We start from the raw sequence: 18,848 nt of genomic DNA, 5'->3' as shown, positions 1-18,848 counted from the left end.
TAGTTTCTGAAAGATAAACTGTCCAAGAATGATTCAAATTTCCTTTGAAATATCAGGAGGAGAGAGTCCTTTTTCATTACAATGGACATGGTGTTCCAAGAGCAACTGCAAATGGCGAGATTTGGGTTTTTAACAAAGTAAGTTAGTCCATTTTTGAACTTGAACGTGCAATATTGGTTGCTGGTAAATTTTATATTCTGTTTATGCCCTTGTAACCGTTTTTGTGATATTTGTTTTTCAGAGCTACACTCAGTATATTCCACTGTCCATGTATGACCTGCAGACATGGATGGGAAGCCCGTCCATCTTTGTTTATGATTGTAACAATGCTGGACTTATTGTGCAGTCATTTATACAATTTGCTGCCCAGCGAGAGCAGGAACAGGAGGTTATTAACAACTGTGTATTGTGTAAATATGAAGGCTCTTGTGTTGTGACTCATTGATTAAGTTGCAAATTTATATTTTGGAAATGTGTGACTCGAGTAATCCTGAAGACATTGTGCCAGAGCATTTTCTGTTGCTTATTTGGTGCAATTCACTAAAAGAGCCGGAATTTTGAATTATAGTGAAAAGTTCTTGCAGGGATTCTTGCAGGGATTCTAGCATTATGCGCTGGTGTGGACCCGCATAATTGGCCATTCTCCGCATAATCCGCATAATTTGTCAAATAAATCAATATATATGTTACCTATGTAGGTGTCTGGCTTGAGTATTGTATTTATCCTTTTTCTACAGTTGTACAAAATACCAAAGTATCGTTTTAATTTAACAAAACAACCACATGGATGCGAAGCCATTTTGTCTTTATTAAAACGACAAGGCTCGGCCCAGGTTCCAGCGTTTGGCGGTTTCCAAGATGGTGGATGTTTACAAGAATTGCTTTATGTTTGGCCATATTATTGCTTTTATTGGAAGGAGTCATTTATCAATAATGCGTAATATTCCATTTTTTTATAAAAAGAAACAATAACTGAGTTTTCTAAGTGAAATTAGTTATAATTTAAGGTTTTTAAGTGATGACATCATCGCGCATAATTTCGCATATAATTCGCATTTTTTTCTGCATAATCTTCCCTAAAAATCCTGCATAATTTTGATTTTCTTTCACGCATAATGCCAGAATCCCTGTTCGTGAGATTTGAATTGTGTACATTATATTGGTATGTGTACAAGAATTAAGGGGACAAAAGCCATGGTTAATCTGGGTCATGAAATCAGTTATTTTGCAAATGAAGAGTACTGACAGTTTGAATGTGCTTTGTGAGTTATGAGGGGTAAATCACTGCACGGATATGTGTTGTTCAAAGGGGGTAGAAACTGTGGCGCTGTGTTGTTGGGGGCTATAGCATGATAATTAGTATTTAGCTTTATCAACTGAGTTGATAATGTGAAGACAAAGGGCTAATGCTCAAAATGCAGCTTTATAAACTCATTTCAGTGGCTTATTTTCATTATCAACTCAGTTGTTAAAACCAAATTATGTTTTAGATTGTTTTCTGTGAACCATGTCCTGATTTATAAAAAGTATAGTGGTTATTTTGTACTTTTACATCTTTTTTCTGTTCCTAGTACATAAATAATGTTGAATTTAATGATATATTTTTAGCGTTGTCTGGCTCAGGGTACTCCTATTCCAGTACCACATGTTGTTAAAAACTGCATTCAACTGGCAGCATGTGATGCAAACCAGCTGCTGCCAATGAACCCAGAACTTCCTGCAGATCTTTTTACCTCTTGTCTGAGTACACCTATTAAAGTGGCACTGCGCTGGTGAGTTCTGAACCCTGAAACTTAATGACCAAACTGTGCGCTGCACCCAATCATTTTTTGATGTTTCATGCAAGGAAGTAGTTCTGATGGGAACATTTTTTCTTTTAGGTTTTGTAGTCAAAAAAGCAGCAAGCTTGTTCCTGGAATCACCCTTGACTTGATAGAAAAGTAAGCTAATTGTCCTAATTTGTAATCCAGGGTTGTAAATTTAAATTATAATGGCTGACATCCCTTGTGGGGTGGGAAAGGTAAGCAAATCTTGAGATCTGATCAGTAGCTTGAGTGGGAAGGATATGTCTGAGCCTCCCCTCCCTTAGAATTACTGGTTTTGATCTTGGGGAGAGAAAAAAGTCTTTGTAGCTAGTGAGCAAAACCAACTTTACTTTTTAGCAAAAACTCTGATTTAAACTGGTGTGTGCTTGGAGAACTATGCCATTGCTTAGTACTTTTGTGCATTATGCGTAGGATTCCAGGTCGCCTCAATGACAGAAGAACACCACTGGGAGAACTGAATTGGATTTTCACAGCAGTTACTGATACCATTGCATGGAACACCTTACCAAGAGGTAACTAACTGAGCCATCTATGTTGATATAAAAGCCAAATCATCCAACAGTTTTTCTTCATTTACCTGGGGATTAGAATCCATTCTAATCCCCAGGTAAATTATTCTAATTAGTTTAGTTTAAACACGATTCCTAGGAAGACCGTGTAAAATGATAGGATTTTGTGTATAAATAAAGATTGATGATGATGATGATGATGATGATGATGATTCTGGTGTAAACATAATCAGGGGGTGGGTGGAGGGAATAACGGGAGGGGGGGCAGTAGTTACAGCCTGTTACCTTTCCTCACTTGCTCAGAAGAATCTAGGACAGTAAACTATCTATTGATGATTGCCTGAAATTTCTCTTGAATCCAAAAACCACCTGTTAATAATGTACAATTCATCATTGTTTCTTGCAGAGCTCTTTCACAAGCTGTTCAGGCAGGATCTTTTAGTAGCAAGTTTGTTCAGGAACTTCCTTTTGGCTGAGAGAGTAATGAGGTCGTACAACTGTACACCTGTATCTAGCCCCAGACTTCCTCCTACATACATGCACCCAATGTGGTGAGTTAAAGGGGCATTCTTCTGGTATTGGAGAATGGGGAACTGTTCATAGATATCTCAGTTAGTACACATGCTATAATTTGTCAGTTCACTAGGCTGTATTTCACTGTATGGCATGGTAATTACAAAACTTTGTTTGAAATGAAATCTTCGTTCTCTGTTTGAACTGTGGGATATACTTAAGATCTTACTAACATAACTTTATTTGTCTTTACTGTAAGTTGCAGAACCTCTTTTTTTCTACCCAGATTTATGGCATAGGTGCTTCACACTTGGGCCATAAATTAGAGTGGAAAAAACTTGGTCTTTATCATATAGTACAGACCTCAAACTTGGTCAGTAAGATGTATTTTTAGGGCTTGTGTATTTTTATGTGACAACACTTTCCTCCTGTTTCTCAAGCATTTTTTTTATAATTCAATGAGTATAAATTGAGGCAAAGTTTGTAATATCTTTAACTTAGGCAGGAAATATATTCATGAATTTAATAAATGATTGTTTTTTTCAGGCAAGCTTGGGACTTAGCAGTGGACATTTGTTTGTCTCAATTACCTGACGTGATTGTTGATGTAGGACGTTTTAAGGTACATGTGCTTGTCATCTAACCAAGGTTCTCTTCTAGGACAGAGCTCCAAATACTGATCTTTTGGTGGAAGATTTACCTCTGTCAAGCTAGCCTTAATCTATGATAGTAGCCCATCACATTTATAGCTGTGAGAGGCCAAGTGGCTTGATACTCAGGCTGGTTTCTGAAGCACTAAGTGATCAGGAGCACCTTTACTCATGCTAAATATGATGGAAGTCTATTGCTACTAATACCAAAAATTTTGCCAATGTTTTTGAAAGTCTTCTGATGCTCATTTTTACTCTTGGTTTTAGAGAGGCACTGTGAGAGTAAATTGTCTTGCCCAAGAATATGAAACACAGTGATCCCAGCACAACACAGTTACCTCAACAAAACACAGTTAACCCAACACAGTACCAAGTAGCCAGGGCTTGAGTCAAGATCTCTCTAATCTGAAATCCACTGTGCTGTCCACAAGGCCACCCTTTATCTATTAATAGTCATCTTCCTAGAGTCCTTCCTGCAAGAAAGGGAAAAAATTCCTACCCTAACAACTGTGATCTTTCCTCTTTCAGCATAGTGATTTCTTCACAGAGCAATTGTTAGCATTCCAGGTGTGGCTAGCATTTGGTGCAGAAGACAGGGACCCCCCTGAACAGCTGCCGATTGTTCTACAAGTTCTTCTGAGTCAAGTGCACAGATTGCGAGCTCTTGATCTACTGGGGAGATTCTTGGATTTGGGACCTTGGGCTGTTAATCTCGTGAGTTTTTAGGGTTTTCATCAATTTAGGAAGAGGGACACTTGTTACTGAAAAGTAGACAGTACTGGTTATAAGGCTTTGTGGTAGTTCTTCCTGGATGAATTAGCTTCTTAGCAGATGAAGTTACTTATGACCACAGTGCTTGGCAGAGGCTAACAGTGTGATTGCCTAACTTTTTCAGCAGCTGTCACTTACACATGCCCACCCAGAATTTTATTTTACTTTCGTCAGCCTAAAGTTCCCAAATGTAAAATTTGTCTTTGTTTTCCTCTTTCAGGCACTTTCAGTTGGCATCTTTCCTTATGTGCTTAAACTTCTCCAGAGTTCAGCAAGAGAGTTGAGGCCTTTGTTAGTGTTCATCTGGGCAAAAATTTTAGCTGTTGACAGTGTATGTCTACCTCAAGATTAATTTTTTTCCACTTCTGTGTGTGCTTATTGTCTCCTACACTTGATTCTCAATTCTGAAGGTACAATCAGGCACCCGATTGTAGATTGAAGCTGAATTATTTGCTTTGAATAATTTTTGGAACTTGTTTTGCAGTCTTGTCAAGCAGATCTAGTCAAGGACAATGGACACAAATATTTTTTAACTGTGTTAGCTGATGGGTATGTACGGGTAAGAAAAATTCCTGTATAGTTAGGCATTAAGCCTGTTTGCTAAGTTTCTCAAACAATGTGTATTGTAAACTTTGTTGTCTTTTTGTAATGTTAGTGAATATTTTGTGTCCTCTTTTAGGCCGAGGATCGAACAATGGCAGCATTTGTTCTATCAGTGATTGTGAATGAATATCCTGTTGGCCAGGTGTGTGAAGGGAAATAAGTCTTTGGTTTTTGTAGGGATGATTTATGTGAGAAATTGATTTCTTTAAAGGTGCTTATTGTAAATGAACCCCACCCTGCCCACCCCACCCCACCCCCCTTGTCCTCTTCCCCTGGAAGAAAAGACTCTAGCACTGTAAGCAGCCCCTCATTACCAGGGCCCCAGGGTGAGGATTTCTCTCCCCACGGACAGATTTAAGATGAGTCAGGAAAGGTTTGCAAGGTATCTCGCAAACATTATCAGTGCTAATCTACTTGCAAACCTCTTGCGGGCCACCATTCCTCAAACTTATTTGTGGGCAAGATATATTTACAGTGAGTGCCTGCTTGAGTATTTATTTGGAATGGGATCAAGGACAGAGTTTTTTTTTTGTTCTTTGTTGTGGGTCAGTTTTTTTCATTAGCTTAATTGTAAAAGGTTCCGTTTGTTTTTCTGTCATTAGGAAGCCTGTGTTCAAGGCAATTTAATTGCCATCTGTCTGGAACAACTGACAGATCCCCACCCTTTATTGCGACAGTGGCTGGCTATTTGTCTTGGTCGGGTGTGGTATCATTATGAGGCGGCCAGATGGTGTGCAGTCAGGGACAGTGCCCCAGACAAACTCTACTGCCTACTTTCTGATCCACTCCCAGAGGTGAGAGGCATAATGGAGTCTAGAAGAGAATCATTTCGAGCAGCGTAGCTAAATAAATATTATTAGCAATTAATTGAGAAGCTACATGTAGGTCACGGTTTTTAAACCTTCAAAATGGAAGCCTAAAGTTTTCCAGTTCAATTTTGACAAACTATCGACCTTCTCCATCCAGAGCCTTCTGTGTTCCTTCTAGTTTATTATTTAACTTTTCTCCGTATTTATTTGTTACTGAACCGATACTTCTACCCCTTCAAACTGGAGGATATCTTGCGTGTAGCAAAAACAGACTCAAAACATCTTGTAATACCTCCTTTGCTCAGTTGGTTGATTATTTTCGTCAAGGTACGCGCTGCAGCAGTGTTTGCCTTGGGACGATTTGTAGCCAACACTGGAGATAGATCTGACCAAGCTAATCAGATTGACTTTGGAGTGGCAATGACCCTGACGCAGCTGTCCTTGGATGGAAGCCCGCTCGTTAGAAAGGTCTGTTCTCTTGCTACTACATTACTTTACGAAAACGATGTTGATCCCTCTTCTAGGGAATCGTTAGAGCACCTTTGCACCTTTGGTGGCACCTTCTAGGGAATCGTCAGAGCACCTTTGGATTAGCCAATTGGCAGAGAGGAAAATACTTTTAAGAACCAATGAGAAGTCAAAGTAAAAAAAGCAAACAAACAAAACAAACTGCCCGCAGCGCGGGAAAACGCAGGCGCTCAAGTTGTAATTGTTTTTAGTTTTGCATCTGATTAGTCGAGGGAGTGGCGCGAGTTTTCTGGACCAATCACAGAGCGGAGTAAAGCAAAACCAGTGGAAGCTCGGATAACTTACGACACTGAATTGAAACTTGCTCTAATAGAGAGTTGCTTTGGTGATTTCAGGAACTAGTTGTCGCTCTTCATGGACTGGTGTTACAGTTTGAAACCAACTTTGGTGTAGTGGCTCTCCAGTTCTTAGAAGAAGACCGTCAAAGAGAGAATGCACCCCCAGCCGCGGCAATCACACCAAGTGGCTGGATTGTGGTCGGTTCTGGTCCTTCCTCTGGAATGGAGCCCATTACGCACATCAGTCCCAGCAGTGGAGCCAAGAACACGAAAGGAATACGCACAAGCTTTTCAACATCGAATCTCAATACTTTTCCAACAAATCCTCCTGTTGTTAGTGGTGAGAATTTTAGAAACTTGTTTGTCACAAGGACTATTTTTCAAAGAGAGTATGATACTCACAGCAGTGTAATGGGTTAGCCTGCGAACCAGGTCTATATTATTAGCACTGCGGGGCGCGTGCTTTTCCAACCGCGATAAGATTTGAGACGAGTCGAAAGGTCTGGCACTAATGGTCAGGCGCTAGACCCCCTCGCAGACCTCTAGCGGGCTCACGTTGCTCAAACCCTCGTGCTTTCCCGTGGGCGAAGAATCGTTCGTGCCGAAGTGCTGATAATAGGGGCCAGCAGCTGCATCGAGGTTTATTACGGCATGGAAAATGTTCCAGCAAGGGGTAACCTGTTAATGACTAGCAACAATCTCTAACAGTCAGTATTACAAAAACGGCTGTAATCGCTGCTGAAATGTGCCTCTTCTGCGATCTATTTTCAATTGTTAACTTTTCCACCACCACCCCAACCTCCCCTCCCCCATTAAACTTTGGGGGAGTGGAGGGTAGAACAGAATACGCAGTAAGTCTTAACTCTAAAACGTGGTGAACATTTTGTGTTTGACACAGGCCAGCATATCTCATCGTCATTAATGAATTACAGTAGCAGTAGTGAGAGTCCTGGTAGCAATGATTTTATGCCAGGCATGAAAGATCTGCGGCGGACAAGCTCACAAAATTCACTGTCTTCAAGCTTTCAGTCCAATGTTTATGCTAACGTATGGAAGGTTAGTATTTATATTATAAGCAATTATTGGATGAGGTTTTTGTGATATCCAGAATAATCAAGGTCGAGGTAAGCGTTATCAGCCGAAGCCGAAGGTTGAGGCTGATAACATTAACCGAGACCTTGATTATTCTGGATATCACAAAAACTTAATCCAATAATTGTTTAATTATACATTGTTTTGAAGAAAATAACGCAAGAACGCATTATCGCAGCGAACACAGTTTATTTTCGAACACTTAAAAATGTACAATTGTGTGGTAAACAAATTTTCACTTGGGCTAATTCCTTTTTGTCGTGTGGCTCCTGGATATTTTTCTCTTTAAGGTATTCGTAGAACAGTTCCTTCGCCACTTTTGTCGACCTTTTAGTATTTTCCGAATCTTTATCTTCAAGTAATTTCTCAATTTCTCGCTGGGTCGATGAAGCGAATCGAGAAGCAATTTTTACTTCGCTGTCCATGAACTTGACATTGCTTCACCGGAAGTCATGCATTGCGCGCGCAACCAACAGATTACTCACTAATCTGTAGGTACAGATTAGTGAACAATCTGTAGGTTGTGCTGTTTCCCAGAATTAACTGTGGGCGTTTAGCCAATGAGAAGACAGATGGTGACTACAATGTATAATAATTGTAATTATCTGTTATTGTTAGTAATGTAAGAGGTGACCATACTTCGACCGTGTTGTGTTGAAGGCTTGGAAGCTCTAGGATTTTCCTTGAATCCAAGTAAAAGATTGGCAGTGTGTAATGCTCAACGTGATTTTGGCACAAATGTGCATTTGTATTCTGTGCAATTTTTACCCACTTTGTTTCTTGTCCAAAATCATTTATGACTTTCTGGGTTCAAACAACAATCAATCAATCAGTTTATTATGTGAGCATACATAAAAGGAAACGTCAAAGGTTATACCTATCGAGGATGCTCCCTACATAAAATATGAAATATATATACTACAATGTAAAATTTAAGAATCATCAAGAAATGGGTAAAAAAAAAAAACAAACGACAACAACAAAAAAGAAACAACAACTACAACAAAAAAACAACAACAACAACAAAAACTAATGGAATGGTTTGAATTTGCAAAAAAACTAATGGAATGGTTTGAATTTGTAGGCTTTGCTCAATCTGTCAGTTGACCCTTTTGTGGGTGTTGCAGATCTCGCCAAGAAGATCGTTAATAGCATAACCTTGAAGGTTGGTTTACATTGCAAATGTTATGGTTGAAATTTATGTTGAATTGGGATTAGTATTGCATAAAATGATATGTTCGGGTGTTAATCACTGTTTAACTCCCAGGATCTGATTGTTTATTCTCCCCTCTAGAGGCTACATACTCATTTCTTATAAATTAGTTACGAGAGTTAATTTAGTTACGAGATAGTTATTAGTATTTCCATAACCTGTGAGCTAGATAAAGTCTGGACGAAAAGGGAGAAGTTACATGTTAATCACTTCTGGGAGTTAAAGAATTAAACTTACTGCTCTCCTGAGAACATGCATGCAAATATCAATTTGTTCTTCAAACCCTTTATTTTTGTAATTCATTTTACCTATCATCTGTTATGATGTAAATACAAGCTGTTTTTGTTGTATAGGCTACGATTGCGGCTTGCCCCAAAAGGATTTCACATACGCCGTCAACCAGCCTTTCTACTTCTGCCCCGTCATCACCCGGGAGATTTCCCTACCACGTGGGGTCAGAGTGAGTGAAATTAAACGATCTCTATTGTGCATCAGAGGTTTTGAGATTTTCCATATGAGGTCATAAAACTAAAAGCAAAATCTTTACAAAGGCTAGTTAGATGAAAGGAAAGTTACCGCAAGGAGCTGGTGATCACTTGCTGGAACTAAACGGTGGTATTAAGCGCGGGAAAGTGTACATGATCACGTGACGATGGTTGTAATTTTACAAGTGATTGGTTAGAAAGTTTGCGCTAGTCGTTCAAATCAATAGCGCACTTTTTGATCTAGTGTTGTAGGACAAAAAACAAAGTAGTCACCTCATCCAATCAGGAGAAAGGAAAATACCTTTAAGAGCCAATGATGACTTAAAATAAAAACAACTAAACGGCCCAAAGCGCGGGAAAAGCGCGGGAAAAACGCGGGTGACCAAGTCGTGATTGGTTTAAGGTTTGCGTCTGATTTGTTGAGAGAGTGACGCGAGTTTTCTGGACCAAGAGCGAAGTAAAAGAAAACCAAAGCAATACGGGATTCTTATTGAAAATTGCTCTATTAGAGCGAATCGAAGCGAAATCAATGTATTCTCGGATCTCCTTTGACTTAGCTTTGCAACAATCAGTCAAGAGTCTTCTACTTATTTGTTGTGATAAGCCACTTTCGATCTTAAAGTTTTATAGCATTTAGTTTTTTACTTGTTTGTCTGTTTTTGTTGTTCTAGCCCGTGTATGTCCCCTCCCCAGCACAGCAGCTCCAATGAAACGCCTCGTATAATGAAAATGGATCCTAATCAGTCCAAAGGTTCCAACCCCGGTCACTTGGGAGCAGCGTTTCCTCACTCATATGAGTTCCATACAAAACGTAAAATGTTCGACAAAGGTCCGGAGGTGGGTTATGTGTCATTAAGTATTCAATTACGATTACTTTCTGGTTTGTATGATTGGGTCCAGGTATGGAGTTTTTGTTCTAAAAGAGTAAGGCGCGTAACTTCCTATGTAGATCCCTTAGGTAGTATTTCTACCAGCAGTATTTTAATCTAATTTTTTATCATTTTTTTATTTTTATTTTTATAGCATTCTAAACATCCAAGTACTGCTAGTGAAGATAACGACCAAGAATCTGACGAAGAAGCAGGCTCCTCCAAGCCTCCAATGGTTACCACTAACTTTGCTGGTTGGTGTGCCAGCTACTTTGCTCAATCTGTTACCAAGGTAATCCAGCTCAGACAAATGTAAGGATGCCATTAGTTCGTTAGTGAATTAGTTATGCCCTCAGCTTCTTCTATAGAAAGGCTATTGAAGATCTCGCTTCTCCATCTCATCCAGTCTTGGGTTAGCCTTTCGCTTGTGGATCAGGTGTGGCCAGCCCCAATTCTTCATCCCAGCCGGAATATCTCGCCGCCAGGTGTTATTTGGGCGTCCTCTTTCCCGTTTGCCTCAGGGATTCCGTTTCGAGGCTTGCCTAGTAACACTGTGAGGCTGCCGTAGGGGCTAGGATTTGACGTCGCAAATTAATTAAGGAATCATTGATGAATGTGTCTTTGTTTTAGCCACCAGTGGAACTTGATCCTCAAAGTCAGCTGCACTTCGAAAGAGAGTGGAGATTTGAAAGAAACTCAAAAGTGCGGAGAGAGGCGGCAAAACAACAAGCTAAAACAGGTAAAAAAACAAGCCAAAAGGTATAAAACAAGCTAACACAGGTATAAGACAAGCTAAAATACGTTTAAAACAAACTAAAAAAGGTATAAAACAAGCAAAAACAGGTATAAAACAGGTATCAAACAAGCCAAAACAAGTATAAAGAAGTTAAAACAGGTAAAATGCATACTAGAGCAACTTCCAATCGAGCGTCATAAGTGATCCGAGATTTCTTTGGTTTTGCCATACTAGTGCCTTACTAATGCATCAATATAATGTGGAGACTTCATTTGATAACCGTCGTTCTTTCTCTCAGCTTCAGGAAAAATTGATGACCAGATATTCATTAACAAGAATGTCAGTGCGCCAGGAGTATTAAGATTTCATCCATATGAACCACACCTAGCTGTTGCTGATAGGGGTGGGGTGAGGTGAGCTTGTCAGTGGCTTGATGTTTTACTCGAAGCAAGAGAGTGTCAAGCTAAGAAACTAAATGCCCCTCTAAGTTCTTAGGCAAATGTATCCCTCTCGAGATATTTTCAAAAAAATTATCTGACAATGAAGATGACTGAACTTTATGTTTGAACTATAATTCTGATTGGAATTCACTGTTAGAATATGGGGGTCACCAACTCGGATTTGAAGTTTCAGGCACACAAAGCCAAAATAGACGTTGTTTCGAAGAGGCTGTGGAGTTACTATGGAAACCTCAAATCAAGAATGTTCAACTTTGTCAGAAATTGTGGGAAGTTTCTTTTTATTCTATATCTAGCTAGACAAAACAACAAAATAAGGAGGCTTCAATCCATGAACGAATTGGTGTTTAGAAAACAGGAAACCATGTAGGCCATCCTTTGGAGTCCTCTGTGGGTCAATATGGTTTGAGAAAGGAAGGAGAAAGCCCGTAATTTGCATATGAATCGCATCATTGAATACAGTCTCGCATTCTGATTGGTTAAGGAAGCGAGGTATTTAGCGTGGAATTGCGAGTTGAAAACGAGGCTAAGTGATATTGTTTCGCATCTACGTAAGCATAACAACTAAGTGAACAAAATTGAAAATATTTTCTCCTTCTTTTTAATTTGCAGTATCTGGAACTGGGAGGAGGGAGTGAAAATGAACTACATTGTCAACAACAACCCGAAAGTTTCACGCATCACCAGCATGCAATTCCTCAACGCCCATGACTTGACGCTGTTGTTAACAGGAACCGGTAAGAATCGATACTACCCCCCCCCCCCCCCCCCCCCGTAAGGCCCATTCTCCTCTGAACCGATTCTGACTTAGTTCTGCCATGTCACTTTGCTGAAAAATAATCCAAGGTAAACCTGCCCTTAACTGAAACGGAATTGAATTAAACGTTGTTTTCTTTGTGTTATTTTTAACAAATTCTTAGACGATGGCTCCGTTCGAGTATGGGGAAACATCGAGGGAGAGAATTATGGCCAAAAAAGTCTGGAAATGGTAACAGCATGGCAAGCTTTGTCCGGAATGCTTCCGTCTACTCGAGGTTTGTAGAAAAGAGTTGGTGTGATATCAAAGTGAAATTTTTGAGATTATGCCTCTTAATGAGTTCAACTGGGTTGTTTTCGCCATTGTGACCGCAACAACAACAACAACAACAACAACCTTTATTTATGTGTCAAATCTAAAATAGCAGTTATACAACCACTAACTGGGGACACTAAATACTACCTAAAAATTTAAGAAATTTAAAAATAAAACAATATATATGTACAATTTAAAATCTAACCTAAGTCTTACATAAAAGGCAGTTTTCACATTTACTATCAGTCAATTTAGAAACAAGGTCTATTCTACGTATGTTACATTTAAAAGATGATATGGATGTCAGTTCTCTTACATTTCTTGGTACAATTGCCCATATTTTGGGTCCCATATATCTAAGCGAATGTTTTCCAAAAGTGACAGTATTAAATCTAGGTATACCAAAATCATTATTACGCAGTGTGTACCTAAGTTGTGGAATTTGAAAAAGGCTACATATGTAATTAGGAGATAAATTGTTCTTTACCTTATACATAAGAATGGCTATATCCTGTAGTCTTCTGTTCTGCAGTGTACTTAGGTTAGCCATGTCTAATAATTTATCATAACTACTCCCCTTATCACAGTAAACTGCCCTAAGTGCCCTTTCTTGAATACGTTCCAATTTTCTAGTATCACTCGCCCTACAAAAATGCCAGACAAGATGGCTGTATGTTAAATACGGAAGAATGGCTGCCTTAAACAACTTCAGCTTGGTGTCTGTTGGTATCATATTCCTGAGCCTCATCAGGACTCCAACACGCTGGCTACTCCTCTTACAAATGTTAGCAATGTGTTCATCAAATTTAAGCCTATTGTCTATATATACCCCAAGAAGTTTTAAACACTTGGTAGATTTAACTTCATTGTCATCAATTATAATACTATCCATATCATTATTTTTATTCCCAAGTGTCATTGTCTGATACTTGTCATAGTTCCCTTTTAAGAAATTCGATCTATACCATCTGGAGGCTAATTCGGCACTTGCTATTAACTTATCATGCACCTCAGTAACATTACTGCCTGCAGCATGGAACTGGTGGTCGTCTGCATACATATTGATATTAGAATTAGAATTTACACTGTATGTCAGATCATTTTGGAACATGTTCCATATCAATGGTCCAAATGCGGAGCCCTGTGGACATCCCCTTGACCCCCTCTCCCACTCACTCACTGTGGATCCCAACTTCACCCTATTGTACCGATCAGTGAAGTAGGAGTCCAACAATTTTAGACTGTTCCCCCGAATACCATAAGCCTTTAATTTAGCAAGTGTGAGTGGATAGTAGAGGGAATCAAAGGCTTTACTCATGTCCGTAGAAAGAACACCTACCACTTTATGTTCATCTAAAGATATCTTCCAATTCTCTGTCATAGCCAGTAGAGCTGTTTCGCAGCTATGATTTTTCCTGTAGGCTGTCAGTTTATCACATAATTTATCATTGAAACTATAATTAAGCTGTTTACTAAGTAACTGTTCAAAAATCTTATTTATAGTAACTTGTACAGTTATGGGCCTATAGTTCTTTTTCTCATGGGGGTCCTCTTTCTTAAATACTGGTGTCCACTCTCCTTTCTTCCACACCGCAGGCCACTCACCCAATGTTATACATGAATTGTATAGTGCTGTCAGAGGCCCTGATAGTTCTCTAGCACCCAGCTTAAATGCTTTGGGGGGGACACCATCCCAACCAGTACTCTTTCTGGGGTTAATACTTTCCAGTGCGGTCTCCACCTCAAGTATCTCCAGATTCCGAAACTGGAAGTCTTGATGGCCTATCATATTCTCTGTGATATTCCGAACACTTGAATGAGTCACAAAAGAAGAGTCAGTAATGCCTTCTGTGTCACCAATACCATCAGCAATGGTAGAAAAATAGTGACATAGATGATTTGCAATCTTACTTTGATCATGACTTATCCCTCCTTCAATGTTTAAGCTCAACTCATTAGTGGTACCCTTATTCCTCTTTTCACTCAAGAAGGGCATAAATGTTTTATAGAACTCACCAGGCTTACATTTCAATTTAGTAGTTTGATCTTTCCAATACTCCCTTATCGCCTTTCTCCTGAGTCTAGTGGCCTCGTTTCTTGCTTTACGTTTAGCCTCCCAATTCTCTCTGTTTTGCACCTTCAGATATTTCTTTGCTGCTCTTCTCTTAGCCCTAATGGCTTTTTTCCATTCGTTTGTCATATAAGGGACATCTTGAGTCCTCACTCTCACGCTGAAAGACGTCTCTTTTTCACTCTGACTAGCGACGTTTTTAGACCAATTACAGCGAAGTACAGCAACTGAGCTGTGTGAGTGCTACATCTCGTATACCCAACTATAGATCTTAAATCAAATAAAAACCGAAGGAATTCATTGATTGGCTTGAATGTTGCTCCTGCAGGAAGTGGTTCGGGTCTTGTGGTCAGCTGGGAACAGCAGACCGGCACCCTGTTAGCATCTGGTGATGTCAGGTTCATTCGAGTTTGGGACACTCATCGAGAGATGAGGATGCAGGTAAATGTTTCAATGACGCGTATACTAAGCAATGGTATTCATATGCATGTACATGCCTGCGCATGCCTTGTATTACTCCTTCATTTTAAAATCGCCGTAGTGGTCGATTAACTAGTTCTTGTGTAGAAACTTGCACCTCTCGAGTACAAAGAATAGAGAAAAGAGGTAAGGTCAGAGGGGCTTCTAAAAAACTGACGTGAGTTTCCCTTTACATAAACAACCAATCGCTACAGTTTGACAGCGGTCAACAGCAAGGCATGAATGGGAAATTAAGAACAATTCTCCCTGTTTTCAGGACATTCCCACCGGTGCAGACAGTTGTGTGACGAGTTTAGCTTGTGATTCTGTGGGTAGATCGCTGCTAATAGCTGGTTGTGGTGATGGGTCCGTCAGACTATTTGATAGAAGATTGCCGCCGAGCGACAGGTAACAAATTATTCCCTCCAATATTAACCGGTGTGCGGTTTCTTCTTTCAGTAGAACTACGTTATCAAACAGACAAGTGGTGCGGGTCGAGAAACCCTCTCAACTTTAAGCTAACTGAAGAAGCAAACATATTTTTTATCTAACCGTATTCCACATTTTATATTTGCTGTTGGGGTTGTTAGGCTTAAATATTGTTTTGGTGTGCTTTAGTCGTTCAATACCATTCTCTGTCTTGCAGCCGAGTAATGGCGCTTCGTGAGCATGCAGGCTGGGTCACCGGTGTATTCTTACCGCAAGGTGGCGATGGGAACATCATTAGTGGAAGGTAAACAGTAAATGGAAAATTTGGTTTCCTTCTCAGCCGTCATTTTCTTAATTTAAAACCTTCCTCTCCATGGACGCAGCTCAAGAAAGACTGCGGGCGAAGTAAGAGGTCATGTTAGGGTAAACGGGAAGCGGGTCTCGCATGAACATAGCTATGAGTGATTCTAACTCAAAACTTAGGAAGGAATATCGTTTTCTTTTCTTGTTTAGTGTCGCTGGAGACGTAAGATTTTGGGATCCGCGTTTCACTGAATCAGTGCGGACCCTGGAAACTATCGGTAATGCGGCGGCGTTCGAGGTTCACCAGCAAGCTAAAGTGTTCGCCACGTGAGTATTACCAACTGTATTGGTCCAATAGCTTGATGTTGTCATGGCATTGTGCTTTGGAGAATTACACTGTAAATGGCACAGTTCTTAGAAAGTGTTGACAAAGGGAAACCTGCGTCTAGTTTCTTCTTAGTAAGAGAAAGTGAGGGAAAATGTAATAAGGCAACCAAAACATTCCATAATATTGCACTCATTGCCTTTTCTTGACTTGGGGAGAGATTAGCAATTATTTTTAACACCGTTTACGGCTTCATATTAAAACTAAGGCAGGATTACCATATTGGAATCAGTATAGCAAGCTCCAGAGGGGGGGGGGGGGTGGTTGAGGAATGACGATGGGTGGTGTGGGTAACTTGCAACGGAGTTGGTTGCGCTTCCTGTAACGAAAACTATTCTTGTTCCTCAAAAACACAAATGCGCATATTGCACTTAAATGTCAACCTTTTGTGAGATCACGCCATGGAAACACTGGTCCATTGTTGGGTAACAGATGTAAAACAAATTTATTTTTCTAGTGGCTCTGCAAGTCAAATGATCAAGGTATACAACCTGGACGGAGGGAACTTGGGTACCATTAGATATCACGACGGTTTTATGGGTCAGCGGATTGGCCCTATCAGCTGTCTTGAATTCCATCCGCACAGGGTAAGTCATTGCTGTTTGTTTAGTGCAGAAGGTTGCGGGACAGACTGTAGCGATGAATGCGCTTAACTGTTTACACTTAAACATCAGTCTGCATATTCTCCATACTGTTCCTTATACATTCACTATGGTGCTGACGAGGAGAATTTTGTTGAGAGCTTCTTTAGTTGATGATCATTTCCTATATTCTCGTTACCTTGATGTTTGGTTCAGGGGTGGTATGGTCAGGAGAAGTTTGATACTAATCACTCGTTTGGGTTGAATGGGTAATGTTAGTTATTTTGGTGATTTCAGGTCCATCTGGCCGCAGGCAGCACGGACTCTTTTATCTCGATCTACTCAACAGAGAAGACTGAAAAGAAGCGGTAGAGGAAAATTAATTGTTTGTACATAGCAATAGGCGAGTGATTACCGCCTTTGAATGGACTCAAATATTTTGTTGATACAGTGCATAGTTATCCGTATCTTTAGACCGAAGCGGTGGCCCGGTAGAAAATGAATTGAATTTACAGGAATCAAAATGATACTAAAAGCATTAGGTCAATGACGAATGAATTTTTGTTGAAAAAAATATACATTTTTCTAGATATCGAAAAATATAAAAATTGTTTCACGAAATTTACGGTATTTTCAAGGAAGTGTGGTAGTACCTTCCTAAATACAGCAATGACTTCAGTTGGAAAAAAAAAACATTTTTGCCATATTTTTACGCAAAACATATCACTCAGAGAAACCACATATATTTCATCAATTTGTAAACATGGTTATTGTTGGAGTCGAGCGCTGAAGTGATGTTTTATCCGTTTTTTAGACAGCTTGTGTTCAATTCTCTTGGTCGCGAGATAACAACCAATTTCCCCATTTTGTTTGCCTGCATTTCATACGTTGTTGCCGGGGTAAGGAATTTTTTAGTCAGTGATTATCAGGTTTTACCGTAACAGGAAACAGAGGAATAATTTTAGCGGATTTGACAAAATCCCTTTTGGCATTGTTTTTGTTATATTACCCAGTTACCCAGGTAGTGAGAGTTGCAAAACGTGTCAGCTTATCTTGATAAAAGACTGAATTCTCCTAAGCTCAACACAAGCACAGTGGCTGAACAGGTCTCTTGGATGAAAGGGTCGAATTTTTTGTGTTTTTACTTGGAGAAGGCAAAACGATGCTGGGCATTAAAAGTTAAATAAATATGTAACATTTTACAATTGGAGGTCTTAGAAAAAAAAATCTGATCTCCGTAAATTAACACTACCTGTATTATAAGCGTAAAAGTGTTAGTTGAGAGTAGAAATTTCTAAGCTGAAGAGAAGTTTGCTAGGTGTGTTTTAACTCTCTCACTCTCAAGTTTAAGTCCAAGGAAAGCTGTGTTTTCTACGAAGATTCATTATATTTTTTAATGCAATTTTGTCGAGAAAAAACTTAAATGGGTTGATTGCATGATTTACTAAGGTTGGTAGAATAAAACTCTCACAAGCCGCCCAGAGTCGGTGCCACCGGCAAAAATAAATTGTTTCTATAGATATGTATGAAACATTGAAAAGATACTAAAATTTCGTATAGAAAATACTCCACGCAGATTTTTCCTCCTGTAGACTTTCCTCCCCTCAGTGTGAAAACTCCTTTTGACCATGAGTATGCTAAAAAAATTGGAAAAATTAATGGAAAAGACAGTGAGGGAGTTAAGGATTTCGCCGCGAAACTTTTCCAAGCTGTTGTGGTTATGAGTACGTATATTGTAGTTTGTTGACGACAGTTTTGATTGGTAGCGCCGTGAATGTTTGGTGAAAAGTGGTGTGTGAAATGCAGTCTCGTTTCCAGACCCTTTTCGGAGTTATTTCCGCGGAACTGTTCAAAACTAAATATTTACCTTACATATTATTGGTTGGTAAAAGTCGTGGCTTTGGGAAGGAGATTGAGTGCAACTTTGCTAGCTACTATGTGCTACTTTTAAGACAGTTTTGTAAATTTTCAGAAGACTACCATAGACTTGACAAAAGTTTTACTATTCACAGATTAAAAATAACATCAAAAGTTCTAATAAAGCAGTAGCTAAATGTGTGCATGTAGGCGACAGGTTCATATTTCATAACTGTATTTTTGTACATATGGCTATTTTTGAAATGAAATGAAGTACTGATAATTATTTATTATCCATAATAAAAATTGTAATATTTCTTTTTTCACCAAATAAATAGCCTCTTTATGTGA

At 39.4% G+C, this 18,848-nt stretch overlaps 1 protein-coding gene across 1 annotated transcript in view; it reads left to right on the top strand.

Moving 5' to 3' along the window:
• LOC111325425 (regulatory-associated protein of mTOR) overlaps nucleotides 1-18,848 on the top strand; it is a 22,050-nt gene extending 3,202 nt beyond the window's left edge. Inside the window, exons 5-33 of the mRNA XM_022929228.2 lie at nucleotides 57-137; nucleotides 242-388; nucleotides 1,609-1,772; nucleotides 1,881-1,940; nucleotides 2,238-2,338; nucleotides 2,742-2,886; nucleotides 3,395-3,470; nucleotides 4,027-4,212; nucleotides 4,490-4,600; nucleotides 4,754-4,828; nucleotides 4,949-5,014; nucleotides 5,475-5,666; nucleotides 6,009-6,149; nucleotides 6,545-6,827; nucleotides 7,386-7,543; nucleotides 8,664-8,744; nucleotides 9,146-9,252; nucleotides 9,949-10,114; nucleotides 10,301-10,438; nucleotides 10,777-10,885; nucleotides 11,181-11,295; nucleotides 11,953-12,077; nucleotides 12,261-12,374; nucleotides 14,812-14,924; nucleotides 15,220-15,350; nucleotides 15,589-15,675; nucleotides 15,885-16,001; nucleotides 16,517-16,646; nucleotides 16,938-18,848. Coding sequence (XP_022784963.2) covers nucleotides 57-137; nucleotides 242-388; nucleotides 1,609-1,772; nucleotides 1,881-1,940; nucleotides 2,238-2,338; nucleotides 2,742-2,886; nucleotides 3,395-3,470; nucleotides 4,027-4,212; nucleotides 4,490-4,600; nucleotides 4,754-4,828; nucleotides 4,949-5,014; nucleotides 5,475-5,666; nucleotides 6,009-6,149; nucleotides 6,545-6,827; nucleotides 7,386-7,543; nucleotides 8,664-8,744; nucleotides 9,146-9,252; nucleotides 9,949-10,114; nucleotides 10,301-10,438; nucleotides 10,777-10,885; nucleotides 11,181-11,295; nucleotides 11,953-12,077; nucleotides 12,261-12,374; nucleotides 14,812-14,924; nucleotides 15,220-15,350; nucleotides 15,589-15,675; nucleotides 15,885-16,001; nucleotides 16,517-16,646; nucleotides 16,938-17,012 — 3,594 coding nt within the window. The 3' untranslated portion in view covers nucleotides 17,013-18,848. The remainder of the gene's footprint in view (nucleotides 1-56; nucleotides 138-241; nucleotides 389-1,608; nucleotides 1,773-1,880; nucleotides 1,941-2,237; nucleotides 2,339-2,741; nucleotides 2,887-3,394; nucleotides 3,471-4,026; nucleotides 4,213-4,489; nucleotides 4,601-4,753; nucleotides 4,829-4,948; nucleotides 5,015-5,474; nucleotides 5,667-6,008; nucleotides 6,150-6,544; nucleotides 6,828-7,385; nucleotides 7,544-8,663; nucleotides 8,745-9,145; nucleotides 9,253-9,948; nucleotides 10,115-10,300; nucleotides 10,439-10,776; nucleotides 10,886-11,180; nucleotides 11,296-11,952; nucleotides 12,078-12,260; nucleotides 12,375-14,811; nucleotides 14,925-15,219; nucleotides 15,351-15,588; nucleotides 15,676-15,884; nucleotides 16,002-16,516; nucleotides 16,647-16,937) is intronic.

This window comes from Stylophora pistillata, chromosome 10, assembly GCF_964205215.1.
Source record: "Stylophora pistillata chromosome 10, jaStyPist1.2, whole genome shotgun sequence".
NCBI classification, from domain to species: Eukaryota; Metazoa; Cnidaria; class Anthozoa; order Scleractinia; family Pocilloporidae; genus Stylophora; species Stylophora pistillata.
This window is presented reverse-complemented; position numbering and strand designations above follow the sequence as displayed.